This window comes from Amia ocellicauda, chromosome 22 (assembly GCF_036373705.1).
Source record: "Amia ocellicauda isolate fAmiCal2 chromosome 22, fAmiCal2.hap1, whole genome shotgun sequence".
Lineage (NCBI taxonomy): Eukaryota > Metazoa > Chordata > Actinopteri > Amiiformes > Amiidae > Amia > Amia ocellicauda.
Genome location: NC_089871.1, coordinates 5,554,641 through 5,580,503, shown reverse-complemented (window position 1 = coordinate 5,580,503; position 25,863 = coordinate 5,554,641). Strand labels below are relative to the sequence as shown.

At 46.3% G+C, this 25,863-nt stretch overlaps 1 protein-coding gene across 3 annotated transcripts in view; it reads right to left on the bottom strand.

Moving 5' to 3' along the window:
- Positions 1-25,234, bottom strand: part of zzef1 (zinc finger, ZZ-type with EF hand domain 1) — a 33,713-nt gene extending 8,479 nt beyond the window's left edge. The window contains exons 1-51 of one of the 3 annotated variants that reach the window (XM_066695211.1): positions 24,698-25,234; positions 23,389-23,533; positions 23,070-23,264; positions 22,563-22,746; positions 21,804-22,003; positions 21,477-21,687; positions 21,192-21,308; positions 20,788-20,966; positions 20,386-20,484; positions 19,884-19,975; positions 19,555-19,703; positions 19,333-19,444; positions 19,024-19,239; positions 18,650-18,750; positions 18,378-18,553; positions 18,069-18,202; positions 17,891-17,961; positions 17,435-17,549; positions 17,122-17,281; positions 16,861-16,982; positions 16,359-16,481; positions 16,000-16,169; positions 15,671-15,752; positions 15,151-15,352; positions 14,829-14,989; positions 14,441-14,681; positions 14,261-14,340; positions 12,855-12,945; positions 12,104-12,620; positions 11,669-11,905; positions 11,454-11,573; positions 10,990-11,151; positions 10,694-10,823; positions 7,171-7,309; positions 6,892-7,057; positions 6,520-6,782; positions 6,214-6,398; positions 5,930-6,113; positions 5,569-5,732; positions 5,197-5,474; positions 4,882-5,056; positions 4,586-4,718; positions 4,249-4,466; positions 3,954-4,073; positions 3,615-3,809; positions 3,346-3,446; positions 3,007-3,142; positions 2,404-2,763; positions 1,975-2,118; positions 1,446-1,614; positions 431-529 (exon numbers count right to left, since the gene is read on the bottom strand). In XM_066695211.1, coding sequence (XP_066551308.1) covers positions 431-529; positions 1,446-1,614; positions 1,975-2,118; positions 2,404-2,763; positions 3,007-3,142; positions 3,346-3,446; positions 3,615-3,809; positions 3,954-4,073; positions 4,249-4,466; positions 4,586-4,718; positions 4,882-5,056; positions 5,197-5,474; positions 5,569-5,732; positions 5,930-6,113; positions 6,214-6,398; positions 6,520-6,782; positions 6,892-7,057; positions 7,171-7,309; positions 10,694-10,823; positions 10,990-11,151; positions 11,454-11,573; positions 11,669-11,905; positions 12,104-12,620; positions 12,855-12,945; positions 14,261-14,340; positions 14,441-14,681; positions 14,829-14,989; positions 15,151-15,352; positions 15,671-15,752; positions 16,000-16,169; positions 16,359-16,481; positions 16,861-16,982; positions 17,122-17,281; positions 17,435-17,549; positions 17,891-17,961; positions 18,069-18,202; positions 18,378-18,553; positions 18,650-18,750; positions 19,024-19,239; positions 19,333-19,444; positions 19,555-19,703; positions 19,884-19,975; positions 20,386-20,484; positions 20,788-20,966; positions 21,192-21,308; positions 21,477-21,687; positions 21,804-22,003; positions 22,563-22,746; positions 23,070-23,264; positions 23,389-23,533; positions 24,698-25,120 — 8,746 coding nt within the window. In that variant the 5' untranslated portion in view covers positions 25,121-25,234. The remainder of the gene's footprint in view (positions 1-430; positions 530-1,445; positions 1,615-1,974; positions 2,119-2,403; positions 2,764-3,006; positions 3,143-3,345; positions 3,447-3,614; positions 3,810-3,953; positions 4,074-4,248; positions 4,467-4,585; positions 4,719-4,881; positions 5,057-5,196; positions 5,475-5,568; positions 5,733-5,929; positions 6,114-6,213; positions 6,399-6,519; positions 6,783-6,891; positions 7,058-7,170; positions 7,310-10,693; positions 10,824-10,989; positions 11,152-11,453; positions 11,574-11,668; positions 11,906-12,103; positions 12,621-12,854; positions 12,946-14,260; positions 14,341-14,440; positions 14,682-14,828; positions 14,990-15,150; positions 15,353-15,670; positions 15,753-15,999; positions 16,170-16,358; positions 16,482-16,860; positions 16,983-17,121; positions 17,282-17,434; positions 17,550-17,890; positions 17,962-18,068; positions 18,203-18,377; positions 18,554-18,649; positions 18,751-19,023; positions 19,240-19,332; positions 19,445-19,554; positions 19,704-19,883; positions 19,976-20,385; positions 20,485-20,787; positions 20,967-21,191; positions 21,309-21,476; positions 21,688-21,803; positions 22,004-22,562; positions 22,747-23,069; positions 23,265-23,388; positions 23,534-24,697) is intronic. The other 2 variants (XM_066695212.1, XM_066695213.1) reach the window with 2 other exon arrangements.
- Positions 25,235-25,863: the final 629 nt, after the last annotated feature.

Sequence of the window (25,863 nt, the reverse complement as noted above, 5' to 3'; positions counted from 1 at the left end):
TGAAGTCTTGCTGCCTTTTTTGTTGCTCTTGCCAATACAGGACTGATGTTACTAAGGAATCAAACAAGCGATATTTGTACCCTGTCGTCATTGTCCAGTTGACTACAACTGTAGATCGGCTTCAGTCCCTATGGTGTCTTTATATTGTAAAGGACAGGAATGGAACATTTGAGACATCTATTCAATTTGATTTGATCTTTTGGATTGCAAAATTGCAAAATAGCATATTACCCCATCATAAAACTCTCAGATCACGTACTATGACTTGCACATTCTAGCCATTTATTTACATATTCCATTTACAATCCTCAAATAATTGCCCATTTATCCACTGAGTTTGAAATGTTTATTGAAATCCTGTGCTTACTATTCCTTGGATCATATTTATATTACAACCACCACAAAAGTACTGATAATATGAATTCTTTACCGGTCTGAAACCTTCCCCGGTGACCCCCGGTGACCGTGAACTTGTATCCCCACTCCGTGTTGCTCATGTCGGAGACAAACCTGAAATAAAGAGTGTCCCCTGCAGAAATAAAAGAAGTACATAAGACTATTTACACGCACACATAGAAAAATGATCCAATAGAGGAATTATGGTATGATAGGGTCCAAGTTAAATAAAAATAAATAAAGTCACATTTCCACTGAGGATTTTATATCCAATTTTATATTTAGTTATTTCAGTTTGCTCCCTGCAATGTGCACATACACATTCTGTTCCCGGATCTGAGTGGATTGTTACACAATGTCAAGAACACCTTTGACGATCTGCAGCACCACAGCATTGAATTATGTTCGCCAACAATGTGAAAGATAATCTTCTGGGAACAGGAAGCTTTCTGTTCCCAAGATCTTTAAATACATTCCCAACAGGTTTTGAAAGTCCAAGACTCCCACTGGAGGGCTGGGTTCGAGTAACACATTTCTGACATCCATTTACAGAAGTGTCAAAGTTATTGATGTGCTAAAAGCTCAATTTGCACGAGCAGACGAGGCTTCAATAGCCTTAATGTAAACTGTTTATGAATGCACCCTGATCCAGAGTTTAATGAAAATGACAATTCCTACTGGCAACAGAATTCTTCAAATAGAACTTGCAGAAAGTGCTGTACGAGCATGAAATGAAACGGCGTGTTAGAAGCAATCTCATATGCTGTCCATCTCTCTGCTGCTTACCGGCTTTAAACATTTATAAGAGCACCACCCCGAAGTGTCGAGTTATAAATGACGGCTGGAAAATCCAATACTGGAGAGATATGAATACATAGCTGCAGGGATTTTTCTTAAATTTACATTGAGAATTCAAAGGAAAAAAATAAATGTCCATATTCTTTAGGGGAAAGAAATAATCTAATGTTATTAAAACACCACAGGGCCTTTTGCACTCTCTTTACAACTGAAATTATCACATTTGGTCAAGTCGAAATTTCTCTTTTTACCTGGGATTTCAAAATCTGTCCACTTTTGAGGCGACCCACTGAGGTTGTGATGGTCCTGCAGGAAGTCGCTGCTGCTGGACATGATCAGTTCATCACAGCCTTCCTCTGTGTAGCAACGGCAGTCAAACTTTATGGACAGGAAGATGGCACCAGGAATGTGGACCTTGTCCTGATCACAAAGTAACAGAGGGAGAAATGAAGGAACAGAATAAAATATGCCTGACAATCGTAAGGGTTAACTTTCAATGGAAACAGATCAACAGAACTTGTGTGAACTGACAGATTGTGAGATGGGTCTTATAAACTCATATTATTGGGATTCTCTGGACAATTTGATAAAAAAAAACAAAACACTGTTACTATTAAAATAAAAACAAATCGATTTGGCTCACAGATGGCCCATGCAAGTCGAAAAGAAGACTCTGAAACCACACAGAAACAATTCATATCCAATAGGAGGCCAGAAAAACAGCAGATCTCCAGCGATCCATCCAGCTCCCGGTCCCGGTGGAAAAACATGCCTGCGCACCTCAAAGTTGGTGTTGTTGTCGTAGGGGTGCTTGGACTCCCTGACCTGGACCGTCATTCCTGGCTCCTCCATGAACTGACAGGCTGTGAGGGACAGGCTTCCCAGCATGGTCTCGCTGCAGCCCTTCAGGACTTTCTGCAGGATCTGAACACCCGGCACGGGTTCGATTAATATTGATTAATACCACAGGTGTAATGACCAGCAATCAGTATTGGTAAAGTCTGGGCCATACTAAGCTGGACTGCTCTGGGACTTACACATGATTTACACACGATTATGTTATACACTAACAGTTATCTTAAATGTTATCCCCTCCCACTTTCCCATGACATCACAATGGAAGCCTCCTCCCCTTCCGATGTTCCACCTTCTAAAAATCTCTACATTCTTAGCCGAAGAGCCAAAACCCCACTGTCGGGCCACGCTCACCTTCTCCCACATGGGCTTCTCCTCGAGCTGCATCAACATGTCCAGGATGTAGGCCATGTGTGAGGCGCCGCTGAGGTCCAGCACGTCCTCGCTCATGGCTGCGCCGCTGGGCCACTCGGCCAGCAGGGAGGCCAGCACATGCCGGGCGTAGAGGATGGAGATGGCCTCGTTGACCTTGAACAGGTACTGGCGCACCGCCTTGTTGCTGCGGGCGTCCAGCTCCTTGTGCAGCAGGGCTGAGCTCTTGGTGCGCCGCTGCTTGGCGTAGCTGAGCTGCAGGTCGCTCTCCGTGTTGGTGATCAGCTTCTGGGTCACCAGGTTGGTCTCCTCAGTGGCCTTCTCACAGCGGCTAGGCTTTGACTGGGATGGGAGTGATTAAAGAGGGTTAAGACTGTCAGAGAAGTTGATCTAACCATCAAATACATAATAAACTCCTTTCCAATTGCTAAATATGTCAGTTATTTATATTTGAAAAGATTCTCTGCAAAACAAGGCAGAAGACTTATATTCTAGTCTCTGTGATACTGTGTACTCCTCTGCTTCTCACTGGTGTTTTTAAAAACCAAAGCCCGCTGTGGGGACACATTTCGGGGGCACACTCACCACGTACGGCACCACGATCATGTCTGTGTCCACCGCCTTGGCGCTCCTCTCGTCGGAGCGCGGCCGCTTGGTGGGCTGCCACTTCTGCGCCAGCGTGCGGATAGTCTCGTCCGTCTTGATCACATCTCCGTCGAACCTGGGGGAGAGGAGAGCAAACTGAAGCCCCTTGCCAGGCTTAAACTGGAAACAGCAGTCGTGATAAAAAGTGGTCTTTTGTGTATTTTATTTGATCACTAATGCAAAAACTACAAATTATCTGAACATTTTGATTTCTAGTATCCTGAAGTGATTGCCCATCTCCTCTATCAATAGGGCTTTATTTAATGAAGCACCGCTCACCTCTTCTGCACCTCCAGGAAGAAGGAGTCGGTTCTCTTCATCTGCAGCTCATACATCGCCCGCAGGATATGCAGCGGGGCGTTGAGGGCATCGTGGGTAATCTAGAGCAGAAACCGAAGACACCATAGAGCTGTCATTCACTCGTATCTTAGAAGACCACTTTTAAATCATAATAAAGAATACAAAACTATATATACACACACATAATGTTTAGGTCATTCATTCATTCATTCATTGTCACAGATGATATGAAAAGAAACTGCTCAGACCTGGAAGCAGATCTTGGTCTCCTCATCCAGGCCCTCGAGTGGGTCGGGCTTGTTTGGGTCCAGGTCATCGGTACAGCAGCTGGAGTGGTCCGAGTCGGGCTCCTTATCCTGCTCCCTGTCCTCCAGCTCAGTGTCCGTGCTTTCCGCCATCGAGTTGATTTCCTTCTTGGACGAGTACAGCATGATCGACAAGATCTGCCAAAAAAAAAAAAAAAAAAAAAAAAAAAAAAATATATATATATATATATATATATATATATATATATATATATAATCTGATGGAAGTTTCTCTTCGTTGGTAGGGAGTTTCGAATGTCATTAAAGTCACGCAAGCCATACCTCAAGGTCCCGGAGGAGCCACATCTTACTAAAGCCCGTGCCCTTGCTGCACTTCCTCACCAGCAGCTTGATCAATCCAGATTGCTGAATGGCAGCCTGGGCCTCTTCAAATCCATGCTTCTGCAACCAAGACATGCAAGTGTAAGATTTACAAATACAAAAATATGCAAGAGTAAGATTTTAAAATACAGAAATAAAATTCTGACATCTAAAAATGACTTCCTCTGCAAACACATTGGTGGAAACTTAAGCCAGATCAGTTACACTCAGATCGGTTTCTAGACGATGCTGTTACCTTCAGTGTGTTGTAGAGGCCCTTGAGAGCAAGAGACAGCACCCAGGTGGCCTCCACTGCGTCGCTGGAGCTGTTCTCCAGGTTGCTCTGCAGCAGGTGGCTGTTTATCGTGACAAAGTTGTGGAGGTAGTGGCCGAGGTGCGTCAGGGGAGGGGACACCTTCTCAGGGTCGGGCCGGCTGCTGTACTCGTGTGGCTGGACCAGTTGATAGTCCTTCACTGCAGGGGAGACACAACTTATACAGTTTAATACAGCAAACATTTTTATTTGTATAGTGCCCTTTCGCAGGGTAGCTACACACACACACACACAAGCTACTGGCGAAGTCTGCTCTGACCTGTCCTCCTCTTGCGGGTCTTGACGTCGACCACCGCAGCCCGGTTCTTCTCTGTAAAGTGTTTCAGCAGGATCATGTTGTGCGGCTCGTTGGCGTTGTCGATGAAGACGGAGTGCGTTCCCATGCACAACACCTGCGGATCAGCAGACAAAAACAGACACATCTAAGAACTAGAAAGCAGCTTCTGAATTCAAAGACAGGATCCCCCAGGGTTGTGCCATTAAAGTTGCATAAGAAAGCAGTGGCAAATCCTAGTCTGAGAGGGGAGATCGGGCCATTGATATGCATGGGCTGACCTCTGGGAAGCCGACCAGCACCAGCAAGGTGAAGAGGTTGGTGCGTTTTAGCTGGTGTGGCAGCTGCGCGATGCAGTGGTCGGTGAAGGCCGTGATGACGTCACTCCACTGAGGACAGGCGTTGAGGTCCTGCAGGATGTCGGCCACCGAACACGCCCAGTCCAGACCGATGCGGCTGACAAGGGCGACACAAACCGACGACGACAAAGGACATGGTTAGAAGCTGCAGAACATTTCTCAAACCACGCTATGAAACAAAGCACAGATGTCGCGCTCAGTGACACCCCATTGGGCGCCCTGGTCTTCGAGACTCACCTGTCCAGACACACGGCCCCCAGACTGAACAGCAGCTGTGTGGTCTTCCAGCCCTCGGTGTCGAGGGTCCCATCCCCCAGGGCCAGCAGCACGTACTTGTCTGCCAGGGCCTCGGTCACAGCCGCATCGGCATCGGCAGGGGAGATGCGCAGCAGCAGCTGGCCCAGGAGTCCCAGCGTCAGGTGGTACGTCTCGTTCAGACAGCCGGCGTTGGAGATCACCACCCGGAACAGCAGCGGGATGATGGGCTTCAGGCTGGGGAGTGAGATGGTACAGCCCTACGGAACGGGGATATGAAGACAGAGGATGGTGGGAAAAGTACATACAAATCGGAATGATATACGTTTCGGGACCTTACGACTGAAGACATACCGGTTTGGCTGGAGGCAACATGGCCGCCAGCAGTCCTAGAATCCTCTCTCGGGAGCACTCGGCAAACACGTGCTCCTGGAGGGGGACCCTGGCCGCCTTGTCATCGTGCTCCTTGGTAATGTGGTGGGCGTCTGACACGGCTGCCTCTCCGATGGACTCAGAGCCTACAGGGTCACAAGAAGGGGACTTAAATTTCCTATGATTTCAGACAATGTTTCTTTCCTGTCAACCAATTTCCCCACCTCAGTTACAGACTAGGGGTCCAGAATCTCTACTTATTTCTGATAATTCCCCTTCCTCAAACCATCTCCTCCCTCCATTTGAACGAGAACCACCCACCCCATTTCCAAATGTACTCTACCTCTGACGACAGGAGACAGGGTGTCCTCGCTGGACACAGAGGGTGTCTGACTGAAACTCGTCAATTCCAGCGTGTCCTGAGAGAGCAGTCTCCTCTTCCGTTCCTCGTCTTCGTTGGACGTCTCCGGCCCTGATATTTCTTTGGGCACAGGAGCTGGCTCTCCATCGCGGAACAGGCCCTTGTCCTTGAAAAAAAAAAACACAGGCAAAGTTCTAATGATCTCCGTGCGAACGTAATTGCCTGAATTGTCTGACGACCTGTGAGATAACTCTAGTGTGTCGTACAGGGAGTTCAGGTACCTTGTCCCGGGACGGCAGCGGGGAGCACACGGCCATGGTGCTGCCCGGTGGGGAGGAGGTGTCTGTAGTGCTCAGCTCCTGGCTGGACTCCGTGCTGACGGGACAGAGCTCGCTGTCCGAGGCCGACTCGTTGGGCGACAGCAGGGACAACAGTGCTGAAGCCCGGAGACCTGCAAACAAGAGGACTCGGATCTCAGAATAAATAGCAAGCTCTGAGGGACGTTTCAGACTCCCCACCATGTTTAATCAGGAATGATTCAATTAAAAAGGCATCATTTAAGGGAGGCCCACCTTTCCCCGTCTGCCCTTTGAGCAGGCACTCTGCGATGAGCTCCGAGCAGCGCGTCTGCAGACCGGTGGCCTTGTTGAGGCCACGGGCGTCCAGGGCATCTCCCTCCACCTCTCGCTCGCTGGTCAGGTCAGAGGTGAAAAGCGCCAACGCGGCAAACAGCAGCCAGGAGTAATTGTGGATGTAGGGCTGAATGAGCCGGTGGCGGTCGCTGATGCGGATAGTCACCATGGGATAGACTGTGATCCGGTGGGTCGGCAGATGACTGCAAGGGGGGAAAGAGGAATTTAAAGCAACGGGAGGGAAAAAATAAATAAAACAGACACAATTAACTCATTAACACAGGCAGGGAAACTAAGTCATAATCAGTTCACCTGTCAGGGTATTTCTTCGCATTGTAGCACCCGAAGCACAGGTCGAAATCCTCGCACACATTGCAGTTAATCCTGCTGCCCACGATCAGCCCCTGGCAGTGGTCACAGGCGTACTCCATATTGACCATCTCGTGATCGTCCTCGTGCCCCTCGGGTTTCGCTCCGCCTGCAGGGAACCAAAACCGTGTTGAAACGGAGACGTGTTTACGGTCTTTTGTCTACAAGTTAAAGGTCATATTCTTTTAAGGCGACCGAAGCCAAGCGGAGGCGAGAACTCACTGAGGAAGCAGGTTTTGCAGAGGTCCATGTCCGTGCACTGCAGGCAGCGATACCGGTGCCAGGGGGCGATGCGCTCACACCCGTCACAGGAGATCTCCACGTTGAGCAGGTCACAGTACCGGGCAATGAACATGTGCATCTGGACAGGGGACAGCGGGAGAACATGAGTGTTCACAGCAGGACTACCATTTGTCATTTGTGTTTTTAGCAATTCACTCTACTGTTTAGATCGATGACCAAACATGGTCCTGGAGAGCTCCTATCCAGTAAGTTTTGTCAATTAGCCTAAATTGTTAATTTCGACAGATGGGGACCACATGGAAGTTATTGTAGGGAAATAACTTATTAAATTAAGGGAACTCTGGTCACTGAGGGCTGAAAGGGTAGTACATTTTCTTCACACAGAATCACCTGCTTAATTGATCACAATTAAATTGTTCCCGGTGTTAAGAAACTGCTGATTAAAGGTTACCTAGAAAACCTGTCAGCTAGGGGCCCTCGATGATTGGGTTTTGACAGCACTGGTTTAGATCAGGAGTTCCATGGGACCCTGGGGGTCCTTAGAGACTGCCCAGGGGGTCCACAAAATATTTGGAAAAAAAAATAAAAAAATCACCGTACGTATGCAATGCCTAATGGGACAGACGCATATAAACACAATTACTTAAAGTGGTGCATGTACGGAAACATAGTACATCAAGACACCGCTGGGGAGACAGAATGGGATTTTAATGTTGCCCAAACTGAAATAAATTAACGTGTAAATTAAGCATTACACCTGCGTAACTCCGTACACAGCAATAATAATAATTACAATTGTTTAAAAACAATCATTAACATTTTTGTTTGTGTAGTGTCAACTGTCACTTTTTACATTCTATTAATAATATCGCCCTAATAATTTGCAATCCAGATCAGATTAGAAAAAAATAATCAGAAAGATTAATTATACTTTTCGTATTAACAAATACTTACATTTCAAAAAATATTTCAGTTCAAAGGCAACTTTAAAATTTTGTCCAATCTCACTGGTTTCTATGGAAACTGTGGAAAGCCTACTAATAAGTGTCGAATACATAAATAAATGATTTACATCAGCAGCAGTTCAGTGACATCAGTCAAACACATATTTGGCGGTTGGCAGTGGAAGATATCAGTGAGAGTGAAAAAGAAATAGTGAGTGAGCAAAGATTAAGATAAATGGATAAGTATTTAAAGCGTCCATATACGGCTAGTTGTGCTGAAGGCAGTGACAACGCCGAGTCCAGTAAAAAGCAAAAGAACAGAAAGTTTGATGACAATTACATTGATTTTGGTTTTATAGAATTTAGTGACAATGTTATGCTTGCCAATTTTCTGTCAAATGAAGCAATGAAACCTGCAAAGCTGAAACAACATCTTACAAAAAGGCATCCGGAATACAAAGACATTTTTTAAAAGAAAGAAAAATACAAAATCGACAGAAAACTCAAATGACAAACATAACAACGGTTCCAGAAAAAGCTCTGAAAGCATCCTTCTTAACAGCGCTTCAGATTGCAAAGAGTATAAAGGCCCATACTATCGTAGAAGAATTGATTCTTCCAGCTGCAGTAGAAATGTGCAAAGTGATGGTTGGTGAAGATGCAGCAAAGAAACTGAAGGCCATACCACTTTCTAACGGCCGCTATTACAGGCAACAGGAATGGTGTAACAAAAATACGAGATATAAACCCAAATGTAATTGTAACACACTGTTTGCTGCATCGCCAAGCCCTTGCATTGAAGAAAATGGAGCCCAAATTACATGCTGTTCTAAATGCAGTTGTGACAGTTGTGAATTTTGGCCAACTGATGCAGAGGAGTACCCAGTCTTAGTAAAAGAAGCCAAGTGCTGCTACCTTTCCCAACAACATATACACTCACCTAAAGGATTATTAGGAACACCATACTAATACTGTGTTTGACCCCCTTTCGCCTTCAGAACTGCCTTAATTCTACGTGGCATTGATTCAACAAGGTGCTGAAAGCATTCTTTAGAAATGTTGGCCCATATCGATAGGATAGCATCTTGCAGTTGATGGAGATTTGTGGGATGCACATCCAGGGCACGAAGCTCCCGTTCCACCAAATCCCAAAGATGCTCTATTGGGTTGTGATCTGGTGACTGTGGGGGCCAGTTTAGTACAGTGAACTCATTGTCATGTTCAAGAAACCAATTTGAAATGATTCGACCTTTGTGACATGGTGCATTATCCTGCTGGAAGTAGCCATCAGAGGATGGGTACATGGTGGTCATAAAGGGATGGACATGGTCAGAAACAATGCTCAGGTAGGCTGTGGCATTTAAACGATGCCCAATTAGGCCACTAAGGCCACTAAGGGGCCTAAAGTGTGCCAAGAAAACATCCCCCACACCATTACACCACCACCACCAGCCTGCACAGTGGTAACAAGGCATGATGGATCCATGTTCTCATTCTGTTTACGCCAAATTCTGACTCTACCATCTGAATGTCTCAACAGAAATCGAGACTCATCAGACCAGGCCACATTTTTCCAGTCTTCAACTGTCCAATTTTGGTGAGCTTGTGCAAATTGTAGCCTCTTTTTCCTATTTGTAGTGGAGATAAGTGGTACCCGGTGGGGTCTTCTGCTGTTGTAGCCCATCCGCCTCAAGGTTGTACGTGTTGTGGCTTCACAAATGCTTTGCTGCATACCTCGGTTGTAACGACTGGTTATTTCAGTCAAAGTTGCTCTTCTATCAGCTTGAATCAGTCAGCCCATTCTCCTCTGACCTCTAGCATCAACAAGGCATTTTCGCCCACAGGACTGCCGCATACTGGATGTTTTTCCCTTTTCACACCATTCTTTGTAAACCCTAGAAATGGTTGTGCGTGAAAATCCCAGTAACTGAGCAGATTGTGAAATACTCAGACCGGCCCGTCTGGCACCAACAACCATGCCACGCTCAAAATGGCTTAAATCACCTTTCTTTCCCATTCAGACATTCAGTTTGGAGTTCAGGAGATTGTCTTGACCAGGACCACACCCCTAAATGCATTGAAGCAACTGCCATGTGATTGGTTGATTAGATAATTGCATTAATGAGAAATTGAACAGGTGTTCCTAATAATCCTTTAGGTGAGTGTATATGTGAACCATCATTCTCTACTTTGGCAGCTATGAAGTCAAAGCTCAGGTCCCGACTAGAAGTGGAGAATGATTTGTGAGTTTGCTCATCAACCATCACACCGAGGATAGACAGACTGCAGTAAGAAGCGGGCCCACCCATCTCACTGACTTCTACAGTATCTGTAAGTGCTACATTCATGTATTTTTTTTCTTTAGGCATTATTAACAGTATGTGTTTACATTTTACATACTTGTGTCAGTCAGTTTCTCAGTTGGGTGTCCGTGATTAATGTTGCATTTAAAAATAAGGGTCCGTCAACCAATAAGTTTGAGAACCCCTGGTTTAGATAATCCCCAAAACAAACTTGCAGTGTAAAAAAAAAAAATGAGCGCATGAAGAACTGCTCACCTTTCTCCTGTCCTCGGGACTCCCCTGAACGATCTTGTCATACCAGCGCTCGAACATGCCATCCTGACACTCGTCCATCCACTCGCAGTTGCGCTCGTAGTCCGCAATCTCATCCTCCTCCGTCCACTGACTGCGAAACATGGGACATCCATTTAACAGAGTCACCCCTACCGCATCGTTCCTCATTCACCTACTATTAATTCAGCGGGAACATCAGAAGGAACGATCTAGCGTGTCCATGGGTAACTCCCAGGCCACGATTAAATAATACAGCGTAAAGCAAGCGTCTTCACTACCTGATCGCGATGTCGTGAACACTGATGTTCTCCTGAGACATGGTCAAGAGCAGGTCTGGTAATTTGATATCCAGGAACAGGGAGAGGTCTTGAACTTCCCAGCTCATGTCCAACAGGTGGAGCAAACAGGTCTGCACACAGGACAGCGCAGGAAGCAGAGACCTGGGGGAACATCGCACGATGAAAAAAACAAACCTGCAAGCTACGAGTCCAAGAAGAAATATATTCCTTATACAAACCGCATTACACATACTGTGCAGTGAACATTAGCCACAACAGAACCCAAGGTTTAGGTCCTGAAGCTAGTTTACAGATGACAATGCCATACAATACAATAATGCATTCTTGTTTGGTCTTAAAACTGCAGTATGTTATTCTAATGACTTCCACAGGGGTTTAATGCTGCAAAATGTTACTCGACTGCTTTTAAACAAAGAAAACCAAGTAATACAGAGGGTCCGTACTTGTCATTCAGGCTGTTGAAGCCCTGCACTGCGTCCACCAGCACCAGGACCAGCTGGTGGTAGGACTGGCGCACCTCCTCGCGCAGCTCTTGCCCACTTCCAGCCAACTGGGAAAAATAACTGCGGAGATACACAAATGAGAGGGGATGATTGCTGTTTCTATTAAACTCAGCAAGGCTGTTCCACTTCTTCTGTTCAAGGCAAACCTCTCCTACCTGGTGAAGTCCTTCTGACAGGCCAGCAGCTCCTGCAGGAACAAGATGCAGGGGGCCTGGAAGAGGTGCGGTTTCCCCAGGGAATGCAAACACTCGCGCACCATCTTGAGCACCGCAGACACGCTGAGCGCCTGCTTCTTCTTCAGAGACAGGACCTGCAGGACGCTGGGCCAGAGAAGTCGGGAACTGGGTTTAGTGCCATTTGATTGGATCTTAAGAATGACAAACCAGCTGCTTCTTTACAGAGAGGAATCAAAGACATGGCAACGGCAAAAATGTCAGTCTAGAAACATCTGTTAGAGGATAAATGTATTTAAACTTCATACACCACATTCTAGTGTCCAAGATTACATTTACAGTGGCTTTAAATCCAAAGCAGTTACGATCAACATGCTGCAATGAACACACCAAGAGAAAATGGCCAACGAAGCTTACTTTGCCTCACTGATGGACTGGTCCTTCATGAAGTCCATGATGTGTTTCATGATGGGAAACTTTTCCTTGATGGAGGGGACGATCTTGGGCTCCTCCATGGACCTGAAAGAGAGCAGGCGCAGGCGGCCCTTGCTGAACGTGGCCTTGCGGGTGGGGGTGGAGGGAGAGGCCGGCTCGCTGGTCTGCACGATGAGGCTCTCCGCCGATCCTCTGAGGGGGACCAAGCCGTTGGGATCCGGAGCCAGGGTCTCCTTCAGCTTTGCCTGTGCACTCCCATCCGCCAGGAGGCTCAGCTCCGTGGCCTGGGCTTCCTTATCGGCCGCGGCCCCAGCAACCTGTACGGCCGAAGAGGGGCTGGCCTGAAAATCCTCTTCGGATACGGAGGCCGATCTGTGTAGCGATGGGGTTTTTCCCTCAAGGCTGCCCGCTGCCTTCAACATCACGTCAACGTCCTGCCTCTGAGCTCCGCCGGGATTGAATTGGAACAGGAGAAGACTCTTCTTAATGCAGATATCGGCTGCAAATAAATGGCACAGGAAAGGTGAGAGTGGAAGGCATGTCACATGGTGCAAACAAATATGTGAGTATGCAGCAGTACTTGGAATAAGACAGACACTAGGTTCACTTTTTGAAGAGAAGATAAGTCTGTTCCTATTTAGTTCCGAACTGGACAGGAATGCCGTTAAACAGTTAAAGAACTGGGAACCATTGCTGATGTCAGGTCAGAAAGCATTCGAGTCGTCAAGCTCACCAAGCGACTCCAGGCTCACTTCGCTCAGATCCTCCTCTCTCTCTTCTGCTTGGTTCATCTTGCCCACCAGGTATCTCTGCTTCATTTCAAGCTGTGGACAGACAGAGACCGCAGACGTTGGCATTATTTTTTTGGAGGCACGTAAACAGTGCACCATTTACACTCACCTAAAGGATTATTAGGAACACCATACTAATACTGTGTTTGACCCCCTTTCGCCTTCAGAACTGCCTTAATTCTACGTGGCATTGATTCAACAAGGTGCTGAAAGCATTCTTTAGAAATGTTGGCCCATATTGATAGGATAGCATCTTGCAGTTGATGGAGATTTGTGGGATGCACATCCAGGGCACGAAGCTCCCGTTCCACCACATCCCAAAGATGCTCTATTGGGTTGAGATCTGGTGACTGTGGGGGCCAGTTTAGTACAGTGAACTCATTGTCATGTTCAAGAAACCAATTTGAAATGATTCGTCCTTTGTGACATGGTGCATTATCCTGCTGGAAGTAGCCATCAGAGGATGGGTACATGGTGGTCATAAAGGGATGGACATGGTCAGAAACAATGCTCAGGTAGGCCGTGGCATTTAAACGATGCCCAATTGGCACTAAGGGGCCTAAAGTGTGCCAAGAAAACATCCCCCACACCATTACACCACCACCACCAGCCTGCACAGTGGTAACAAGGCATGATGGATCCATGTTCTCATTCTGTTTACGCCAAATTCTGACTCTACCATCTGAATGTCTCAACAGAAATCGAGACTCATCAGACCAGGCCACATTTTTCCAGTCTTCAACTGTCCAATTTTGGTGAGCTTGTGCAAATTGTAGCCTCTTTTTCCTATTTGTAGTGGAGATGAGTGGTACCCGGTTGGGTCTTCTGCTGTTGTAGCCCATCCGCCTCAAGGTTGTACGTGTTGTGGCTTCACAAATGCTTTGCTGCATACCTCGGTTGTAACGAGTGGTTATTTCAGTCAAAGTTGCTCTTCTATCAGCTTGAATCAGTCGGCCCATTCTCCTCTGACCTCTAGCATCAACAAGGCATTTTCGCCCACAGGACTGCCGCATACTGGATGTTTTTCCCTTTTCACACCATTCTTTGTAAACCCTAGAAATGGTTGTGCGTGAAAATCCCAGTAACTGAGCAGATTGTGAAATACTCAGACCGGCCCGTCTGGCACCAACAACCATGCCACGCTCAAATTGGCTTAAATCACCTTTCTTTCCCATTCAGACATTCAGTTTGGAGTTCAGGAGATTGTCTTGACCAGGACCACACCCCTAAATGCATTGAAGCAACTGCCATGTGATTGGTTGGTTAGATAATTGCATTAATGAGAAACTGAACAGGTGTTCCTAATAATCCTTTAGGTGAGTGTATAATGCTTGTATCTTAAACTCACCATCCAGGTTCGTATGCCTTCAGCCAGTGCGTAGGCCTGGACAAACTCCTCCCCCAGGACTGCATGCCCCCCCTGGGATACTGTCAAAGCAATGGGGGGGAAAAAAGTCCCTTATCAAACACTGTCCAACAAAGTACAACAAGTAGTTCAATGGGCAGGAAACGGACTATATAGATTTACCATAGCTGCGCATTGTGTTGTGTAGTAGAGGTGTGTGGTAAACCATAGCGGCCCAGATGGCGTTCACAGCCTGGTCGACCTTTGACCCCCCAGCAATCTCGTTTCGGGATGACTGCCTCTTACAGGCCAGCATGAGCGCCCTCAGGAGACCGGTGCGGCTGTTGGAAGACTCTTGCGAGGGATCCCAGTTGGCATATTCAACGAGGACACTTATGAAATCATCTTTCAGATCAACTTTGGCCTATAAACAAAGAAAGAATGATATAATGAGAATACCAAAATTATTATCCCTCATCACAGTTTATACGGGATTCTTTGTGTATAAGTATCCATAATACATTTTTATCGGATCGAGTACAGAAAAAAAAACTGGCAAACCGGTCGCTACCTTCTTTTCATCCGTGCTGGACTGACAGATGCTGTTGTTTGTCCCCCGTGCCGGAGACTGATCTGGGTCACACAGCCCATGCCTGAAGACTGGCTTCCACAGTGGAGAGCTGAGGACATGGATCATCTTTCCCGCGGGAAGCTCCTTGACACTTCTGATCTCTAAAAGGGGGGGGGGGGGGGGGCAGACAAATAACCATAATAAGACATCATCATCATCATCAATGTTTCAATCTCTGTCGAGTCCTTTCTGTGTCTGAGAGAAAAATAAACATCACAGCTGCTCCCCAGATGCCCTCCCCCTACCCCTCCGGCCGTCTCACCATGGGGGGATTTCAGAGCCAGCGTTTGGGAGGCCAGGCGGCCCATCAGTCTGGACACGAGGAGCTGCAGGTCCGACACCCAGGAAACGGTGATGTCTGGGAGGCCGTAGGCGGTCACGGTGAACTTGTAGCCCCATTCGTTGTTGCTGCTGTCAGAGTGGAACAGGAACTGCAGCTGCGGGCCAGCCTTGAACGTCACTTTCTGTGGGATGGAGAGAACAAAACATAATAGGCCAGGTCTCCAACTGATTCAGTGTGTCGCCTTTAATTAAAGACCCCAGCTACTTTAGATCTGATCTAGAAGGCGTCTGAATATCTATATGAAGAAAAGCAAGATTCATCTCTATTGATTATTAATACTATCTCTATTAACATCTATGTTACTTTATTGTACTGGACTATGAATTACATGATTGGGTATCTGAATATATATATTTAAAGACAGATTTATAAAATTACGCAGCAAAAGAGAGGACAAAGAAAAGAAAAGAAAAGAGAGAGAGAGAGAGAGCGATCCTACCTTCGGCCATTTCTCCGTGCCAACCTTCATATCGTAGCGAACCTTTCCACCCCTGGCATCGGTGAACTCTAGGTAGTCATATCTGAAAGCATTTCAACAAGAGTAAATTGAAGGAGATAAACTCAAAGGAGTGAAAAGTAAAATAAATGAGTCATCAGAAAAAAGCATTTAAATATTAAAAATTTCCGATATGAATGATTGAAAATAAATGGATAAAAGTATGGGCAAGAAAAAGCATCTAAATGAAAGTCAGTATGAAACTATAAAGAGTTGAATTCTAGTCCTATTAGCAAATATGGTTGCGAGACTCGTCTGCATCGCTTCCACACCTCTTCTCGGTCTCGCATCTCTCGTCGAACTCCACCTCGAAGGACGTGGCTCCCGGACACACAAACACGGTGATCTCATGACGGCTGTTCTCATAGTTGTGAGGAGACTCCATGTCCCAGGTCTTCAGCACCACAGGCTGCTGGGGCTGCTGGCAACTCTCCAGGTCTACCTGGAAGCAGAAACCCAGACGAAGGGGCAGAGTCAGGGCAAAACACACAGTATCATGGAGATATCATCATCAAACACTCAAGTCTCCACACTGGGAGATACATTATCATGGTTCAGAGCTTCAAACAAAATGGCCGCCTCTGCTCATAGTGACAAGGCAGTGATCTCCAGGACGTGGGAAATTTCCTACCTTGGAGAAGCTGTCCTCTGTGTCCTTACACAGGTTCTTCAGCAAGTCGATCAGGGAGGCAAAGCTTCTTAACAAGAGACAATGAGGAATGTCCAACGGGCACAGCTCCAGCAGGAAAATGGCCTGGAATCACACAAATCATACAAATAAATATCTATTTTGTAAACAGGTGCAGAAACTATACTATACTATATCTTCTCATTAGATTCGCAAAATATGTTACATTACAACTAAACACACCTCATTGCCTCAGTCGGGATCTGAGATATCTTATACAATCCTGGTTGATAAGATTACACTAAAGTCAACATAGATATTTACAATTTCCAAACTTAAAAATATTGAATTTAAATAACCCGGCGTCTGATATACACATCAGATTCAATAACTGGTGAAAGACAATCTTTCAACAGGGAAAAAAATAAAACAAATGTGTCAATGAGGAGAGATGATGATTAGTCACATTATACAACAATAATAGCAGCTTCAGGTCCTTTTGTACCAGCTGTCTTGTAGCCATGGCCAGAATAGAGTTGCTGAGCTTCTCCATGATCTGGACGCCAGTGTACGTCTCCAAGAGGGAGCAGAGAATGGTCTGTGTGCCCGACAGGAACCGATCAACATCTGGACCAAAGAATCAGACACCACCAGTTAGTAACAAAGACACCTTCTACGCTTGATCTACATACGAATTCACGCTATATCCCAATTCGCATTATATTGGGGTGGAGGCATATGAGCAAAGCGTGGGGATGACACCTACATCTGAGCAGGATGTCCCGCGAGAGTTCGGCCGCTGTGGATGGTCCTCCCTTCAGCTGCAGGTAGCACCAGGACAGGAGGCTGCCCTGCAGGGCCCAGAACAGAGACAGCAAGACCTTCCTGCTCGGCCCGCTGCCCGCGTCCAGCATCATCACCTCGCACTGGGGCAAAACACGACACACAGGGATCCGTTACAGTTTACGCCACCCCCATTCCCGGTAAATACACTAAAACACTTTGCCACGCTGGGGAACATTATGCCAAGGGACACACAGCCGTCCCAGCGAGACCCCACGTGCGATCGCTGTGCTTACCTCACGGGTGGCCACTAGCAGCAGGGTGTCCATGACAGTGAGAATGGGAGAGATGTCGAAATCAGAGGGGGCCCCCTTTGGAGGAAGCAGCAGCAGACCACTGGGGTCTTGATCACTGCAGGGAAAAGAAGACGCCCCGCCAAGTCAGGTTAGTTTGCCATTTGTATTTGTGTCGCCCCTTGTTGATTGATTTTGATGTGTGGCACAATCTAGGCCCAGGAAAAGCATGGGCAACATGTAAACCGCTCTATAGAGATTAATGAGGTGACAGTGCAGCCGTGTTAACAATCATAGGTATCTAAAGTCGTGATAAAGTGACTTTCCAATTTGACTTTAAATATAAAAACTAAATAAAAATGCACACAAAATCAAACCCTTTAATAAGAGATATAGCCATTGATACTGCTCCATATACAATCCTGATATGGATGCTGAGAGTCCGAGGACTACACTGACCTGAAGTAGTTACACAGGGACTCGAAAGTCAACATTATAGACTCTGGCTGATCTTCTGCAGTGATATTTTTCTGGAAAGGGAAAAAAAAGTTTGTTTTTGCCCAAACGATAAGAAACGACCAAAAAAAATGCATAATTCGTAAAAAGCTAAATTCTTGACAGCTCTAAGTGATCCTACCATCATAACGAAGAGCTTGTCCCTCCGGCTCTGTTTGTCCGGGAAGAAGATGGCCGCTCCACTGAGAAGAGCCTTGACTGCCTCCTTGCGTAGAGATTTCTCAACAGAGCCGTCTCCTTCGGGACCGTCCACCACTGCGCCACACATTCAAACAACTCCCATTAGGATGGAGGCTTCTGGAAAGCCAACGTAACTTACTAATATACAATTTATTAAGAACACTCCAGCACCGAGGGAAATCACAGAGCAGACATCCCTGTGCTGGTATGTGAACCTAGAGCCGCTGTCCCACACAATATGGGTCCTTACCCTCACAGAGGTGTGTGTAGAGCTCCTTCACCGCCCCTGGCCCCGGCGGCTCCGTGCTCTGGCTGCAGCAGGCCTCATCGGAGCTCCTGGGCTCGGCGGAGGTGGACAGAACCGGGAAGCAGTTCTGTAGCAGCTCCAGCAGCAGGATGCGGGTCTTCACTGCCTCTTCCCTGTTACTAACAAATAAAATCAAGTACAGTAAAAAAAAAAAAAAGTGCTTCGTTCTAGACTGTAAAGCCTTTTAAATACGCGCAGAGTCTCCAATTACTTACGTGTTCCTGAGTTTATCATAAAAAGTCCAGAACAGATGTAGGTTAAGACCACTGAAGTCCAGAAGAAGCTTTTGCTTAAACATGGACGATTCCTGAAGCACCTAAAGAGACACACTGTATATATAAGTACGAGGACTAGAAATTTGCATGGAAACAAATGCATCTAGACATTTTGAGAAGAAATCTCACAGAAAGAGATTTGAATACATTCCACTGGAAGTCATGCAGGTCGTAGGAGCGAGTTTAAAATGACAAGCAAGTCAATAAAACATTAAATCATCTTCATTTCAATTTCCTCACACCTCGGCCACTTTTTTGCCGGTGTCTCTCATAACTTGAACAGCCACGAGAGGACAATATTATAAAACACAAACCATGTCCCGTGTGAGCTGCTGGACAAAGAAGAGGGTCTTCTGCAGCAGGGACACTCCACTGACGGCGCCCGAGTCCGCGTCCTCCCCCAGGAGGGACAGGTCTTCGGCGTCCGGGCGCTCGCTCTCCGGCCGCACGTAGCCGTTGAAACTTAACTGCTGGATTCCCAGGCGCTCGGCCGTGTCTTGTCTGGTGCACAGGAACTTCACCATCAAGTACTGCAGACGAGGAGGAGAGAGAAAACCCTGAGCTAGCACACAGCTTTCCTTCTGCAGATCTTGGTCTGGATCTCTCCTGGTCCACAGTCTTACCTTCGCGACCCGACACTGCTGCAGTTTGACCTCCACGTCGTTCCAGTCATCCTCCACCTCAAACCAGCCTATCGGGTCATCCTCCCCCAGCTGTGAACTCGGCTTCGTGCCTCTGTAACGAACGGCAGGGGGTTAGTGGACTCTGATCAGCCGAGCACATACTTCGTAAACAAAAAATAGTGGATCAAAAAGTAACTGTAACATCAAAATTGCTTTCCTTACCCGTTCTTCACAAACTCCCTGTAATCCTTAAAATCCCAAGTGTCATATTTCTTAAACCTCTTGAAATGCTTTTCTGCATCGAACGGCGCATCACCCTCACTGTAGGCAAACACCAGCCCACATTTGGCACCGATTGCGCCTTTACGCACCTGCATGGATGGAAAAAGACCATCTCTCAGCATGGGGATAAACAAAGGGAGAATTTTTTCCTGGTTTTGTTATAATAAACACATTGTACAGCGTGTCACAGTAGGGTTATGACAGTTCAGATCTCACTACAGGTACAAAGATGTCACAATGATAGCCGCAGAATCTAGATACTGACTTACTTTAACCTCGATCTGAGTGACCTGGAAACTTGTCTGGCCTTCTGTGGACAGGATTAGACTGGCTCTCTTCTTTCCATTTTCAGTCAGGAAACCTGCCAAAGCAAGAGCCAGGTTAGACCTAGAGAAGACACAAGACTATGTATTTCTTTTTTAATCAGCAACTGGAAAAACTTATTTCTGAATCACGGTCGTTAATAATGAGTTAGGGCTTCTGTATTTGTGAAGCAATTAACCGCAGTATTAGAAACCTCCAGAAGAGGTCTCCAAAGACAGACTAACAGAAAGTAGTAGAATTTAAAAATACATGAACAAGGGGGTTACATAAATTATACATTTCATAATAACATGAATGTTGTGGGAGACATTTGAGTAGCTCGGCATTGCTCCAGGAAACAATGCTTTCTAGTAATTTCCCTCAGCACGAGTGACTGCCTGCCCTCGCCTGTTCTGAAATGACAGGACTGTTTTGTACTGGCCCAGCGCCCCCTTCAGCGACCCGTACCGTCCCCCGTGGAGGGCTCCAGCAGCACGTTCTCGGGCCCAGATTTCTCCTCCTTTCCCTTCACGTCACAGGCCTGCAGGCGCAGCTGAAGGGGCTTCCCTGGGAGCAGAAAGCGGAGGAATATTGGAAACGGTCGCCTGCAGTTTCACAATCTTAATCTTCAGGTTGTTTTCAGGTTAAATTGATCCCTAATTGCCAGTTGCAAAGCTAGAAGGCATCACATCATTCTGATATCGTATTCCCAAGCAAACTGGATTTTCCTCTATGAAGAATCATATGCCTGGGCTGACGATATGAAAAGTCTTCATAATAATAATAAAAACAAGATATACTTGTTAAGGCTACATCTATTCCATTCCTGTAAAAAGATCAGGCTGCTGGCATACACGGGAAGTGAATTACCATTCTTATACAGCAGTTTGAGTCGGACTGCGGCCATGGAGGCGATGAGGGAAGCTGCCTTGTACTGCGTGTCCAGATGGTCACTGATACTGGACAGGGACATGATAATCTTGGCAACACTGCCCCTGGCCAGGGCAAACGCCAGCAGAGTGAGCTCCGCCTCGGGGGTCACACAGCAGCTGGCAGACAGGAACACAAGAAGTGATTAGACACAAAATCAGAGCTTATTTGATCTTCTTGGAGGTCCTCAGATAAAGTCAGTCGCTATGCGTAACCATTTCCCCCAAAAGAGTTTGATTTCTCTTCACTGCAGAATTCAGGGGATCATTTTATAATTTCTTCGTATAAAACCTTACAGTGTAGTTCATTTGATTAGGTTTTTGATAATTAGTTAGTTGATTTACTCTGCAATTCTCAGGAGAAACGCATCCACTTCCTCCAGGATGTTAGGAGAGAAGAACTTGGGGAACTCGGTGGAACCGGGGGTTAAGGACAGAGGAGGCATGTGGTGTAAGGCTTTTCTGTGGGAAGAAAACGGGTAACGTCAGCACACCAATTAGGTCATAATGCGAAGTGAACTAATCAAAAACAAAATAAAAACAGGTCTCTTTTTATGGGGGTTCTTTGCAATACACCTTGGAAGATATATGCTGCTACGATCAGTGTTTGGAGAGCAAGTGGCAGCTTACTGTGTACTCTGCAGGACAGTCTGGGCCAATACTGGGTTGGTCTCCATCGATGCGGTCACTAAAGAGGTCAGCAGAGACAGGTACCAGATAGCAGAGGCGTCGGAAACGGACACCTCCTTGTTCTTGGTGATCTGATAGCCCATGGTCTTCAAACCGTGGATGCGTGTGTCACAGCCGTCACTGAGACAGCGCTTTATATTGATCTGAACATCTGTGGGGAGGGGAGGAAAGAAAGTTCATGACTCTGCCTGTCTTTTTCCTCATGGTTTCATTAGAAAACCAAATCCCGCTGAGGAAACATGGGAGATAGCAGGTGTGTATACTGACAGGGGTAGCTGATGTTGGCGTTGTCCAAGAGCGCGACGTATCCAGTGACGTTGCTGGGAATGCGGACATCCCTGATCTCCTGCAGGGACCGGCGGTTCTTCCCCACGGCCACCGACACCAGCTGGGGCATGTAACTGTGGTCGTTGGAAGCCACCGCGATCGCAAGGCGCCGTAGAACGACATCGGGCTTCATCCGTAACCTGCGAAGACAAGGCCGGGGAGTTGGAACCACTGCTGAAAAACTGAACGTGCTTTTCTTGTCCGATATGGTCCGAGACATTCATTGAGTCTCAATCAGGATTGACATGATTACAACCCTCCTGGGTCACATGATATTCTGATTGACCTGCAGTTTCTTTGCTAACGTACTTAATTAGGATTCACCTCAGTAGAAAGTGGTATTTGAAAAAGCAGTGATTCTAAAGCCTTCACTAACTCAAGGGTTAAACCTCTATTCAAGGGTTAAACCTCTCTTATCTGCACAGTCTGCACAACCCTATAAAACAAGTGTGTTAAACTTTAACAGCCTACTGACTGGCCATGTTTACCACCACCCCACCTAATGCAACACAAGGCAGATGTATGAACACAATGAAACACAACTTGTTCATAGTAATTAAACTGTGACTCAGTGCCATGTGGGACAATCTCACACTTTTATGATTATATTTGTTTGTTCAGTACAAACAAAAAACGTGTCGTATCCAAGCAGCTGTATCTGCTTTAGGTATCGTGCATTACCAGCTGTAGGTATCTCACCTTATCCAGTGTGAGCGGGCACTGCCATCTGACTGCCAGAAGGACATCGTCTCTCCGTTAGTCATCTTGTAAATGTCCGCAGCGTTAGATGAAGTCTCTATGAAGTTGTAACACTGGGTGACGATTTTCACTTTGTCCACCTCGGGATCACGGTTGAGTTCGGCCCTGTACTGGATGTCTAAATCTGTAAAGAGCAGCATGAGAGTCGATTTAAAATAATGTTGTGTATATGCATGTATATAAACATGCGTGTTTGTATTTTTGTATTGAGTTTTCTTCCTCTGGGAGCCCTCAGATCACGTGTCACTGACTGCCATGGTTTTCCATTTTGGTTGAGCAATTCCATGTATTCTCACTCTTTCACACATGCTGAAATACAATCCTATCCAGGGCTTAAAAGCATGTCTGGTCTCTTACACACCACTACATCTGTTAAAGTCACATGCATCATATTTGAGGAAAGCCCTGGCAGAGTTCTACATGTTCTACACGGAAATAAATAAATACCCTTCTCTTTTTGAAGGAGGAAATCCAAGAACTCCTGAACGACAGAGGACCTCATGGTGCAAATGCTATTGTAACCCTCCAGCACGGGGAATGGAATCGCACTGCTGGGGATTCGATTGCGGTGCAGAAACTTCAGGATCTTTGAGGCATGCAGTCCCAGACGATCCTTCGACTTGGAGAAGATATCAACAAAACCTAGAAGAGTGGCAAGAAATAATAATAATAATAATAATAATAATAATAATGCACTGATATGATTCCTTAAGTTCTGACTAATGAAACCACTGTGAAATAAGTTGGGGGTTTTGGGACGCTGTACCTGGAGTGAGCGAACAGGCCTGCAGCTGCCGGATCACATGGCTCAGCTCCCCTTGCAGGTTGGCTCCATTGCAGTTCTTCAGAGCCATGAGCATGTTCTCCAAATCAACGATGCCATCGCCCTCCGCGTCAAACTGCCCGAAAGCCTGCAAGAAGAGAGACGGAAAAGCTTTCAGAATCGGTGAGGAAGGAGAGACAAGTTCTACGAGTGCCAGAAAAGTCATGACTGAAAACCAGGGGCAGCATACTGACCTAAAAACCTTATTAAGCCATTTCAATCAAGATCCCAGGGACCCACCATCCACTCTTTATGTTAAGATGTACTTATTTATACATGCATTTCTGATTTCACTGTCAAATAAGCATCATAAGCAGAAAAAGACTTCCTCCACTCAAGCACTAAAAAGCGTCAGTTGCACTAACATGGCTTTTAATGTAGTTTATCAGTCTTCTTCTGTGTATATATTATTTATCTCACTGAAAGCATACATTCATTCTTCTGCTGGCTTTCTCATTCAAACACTTGCCCAAAACAATGGCACGTTGCTGCTTTGAGTTTTCTAGGGCAGTCTGGCCTGTTTTATTACAATGCACGTGTCAAACAATAACAGGTGCATCTGCTTTCTGTAACCATTCTGTAAATGCAAAGCACGCTTACCTAGAATACTCATTATCACAAACAAAAAGAACAATTGATTGGGCTCTATGGCAAGTTTACAATGTGTTGATTGCACAACAGGCTGAACACTTGACTCAGAGACTCATTTGAATGTGGGCTAATGGCTGCTGTTCCGATAAGGGCAATAATGTCACCACTATGCTCACCTCAATTAAACAAGTTTGATATGCCAGACAAGGAAACATGTCAGTCAAAACTATAATTATAGCACAACATCTCAGAGACCATGGAAGAGTGATTAGCTTCTACTGACAGATAACCTGTGAAACTGGTTGGTCGCAGGTTGTAAGTAAAGCAAAGAATACACAAACAACAGGCTTGACCCTTGTATACAAATGAACAATACAGGTATTCCCCCCCCAGAAATAACATGCACAACTTTGCTGGAAGCGAGATGCAAGGGAATCACCTTAAATGCCATGCACGTATCAATGTGCGATGAATACTGAATGAGTGACAATAATACCAACCATTACAAATAGTATGAAGCTCACATGTATGTAGCATGTGCATTAAAAACCAAGCATGATAACCGCTCTCCAGCTGATGTCAGTGGCTATGCATCTCCAGATCGCATGACAGCTGCTGGGGAAGTTCAGTTGTGTTTGCATGCATGGCGGTTTGCACGCACCTCCTCGCAGTCGTCCCTCGGCGCGTCCCGGCTCTCCATCATCTCGCAGAACTGCTCCAGGGTCACCGACTCCTCGCCGCGACTCAGCCGCTCCTCCAGCCAGCGCACCAGGGCGCTCTCATTGCGGGCGAGCACCGACTCCGAGATGGCCACCCAGGAGTCGCTCATGCGGGCCGCCGTCTCCCTGAGCTTCACCTGCTCCAGTAGGGCGCTGGGGGAGGGGAGCCCACAGCCCGGCCCCGGTCCAGGTACCGGTCCCGGGGAGCTATTCGTACCCCTTCCGCCTCCGGAGCCGCCGCCGCCGCCGCCACCGCCGCCCGTGGCCCCAGAGGCCGGGCTGCCCCCGACGAGGCCGGGACTCCCGGTTTCCAGGTCTTCCTCGTCGCCGCTCCCCGCCCCACAGCCGCTCTCCGCATTCCCCATATTGTACAGCGGCCTCGGGCTTTCCTGCTTTTCCCAGCGGCCCGGTGAGCGAAGCTAAACGGGTTGTTTTCCTCAGATTGTCAGACCCGCGGACGCTGTTCCAGTTGCTCTCATCTAGCGAGTGTCACTACCGCATAGGCGTACTGTACGTGCTGACGTCACGATTAGTGGGCAGAAAACTTTTGACCTGTATCATAGTCCCCTGTTCACATGTTATTTTTATTAAATGTATCGTTTCGTGTTAAATATGCTTTAACCCCAATGTAAATGTTCTCATTTCAGGAAAAAGAAAATACAGGATTTACATTTACATCAAAAGGGGATTGTCTTACTTTGTTGTACAGGTGTGCAGTATGTGAAAGAATAGATCAATCTGTAACAAATACTGTAGTTATACATCCAATTGTTCTTCCAGTTAACAAATACAAGCTAGGGATATATAGGGATAAAAAAATATTTGTAAAATTCAAAATGTTGTCCATTACATTTCCCCAGTTATGAAATGATGTGCAGATAGACTGTCGCATTAAAATGGTTTAAAGTAAAGTTAAATGTATGATATGACTTAAAACACAGTGTTATTGTAATTAAAATAAGAAAATAGTTGCTCTTGGTTTTATATAATTAATTCAGGGCTGTAACATTTGCAAATTCATTTAACAATTGTTTATAAACATATATTTGTCTATATCGCTTGCAGCTGGAGATAATAAAGAAATCCTGTTCAATGCATATGCCACCAT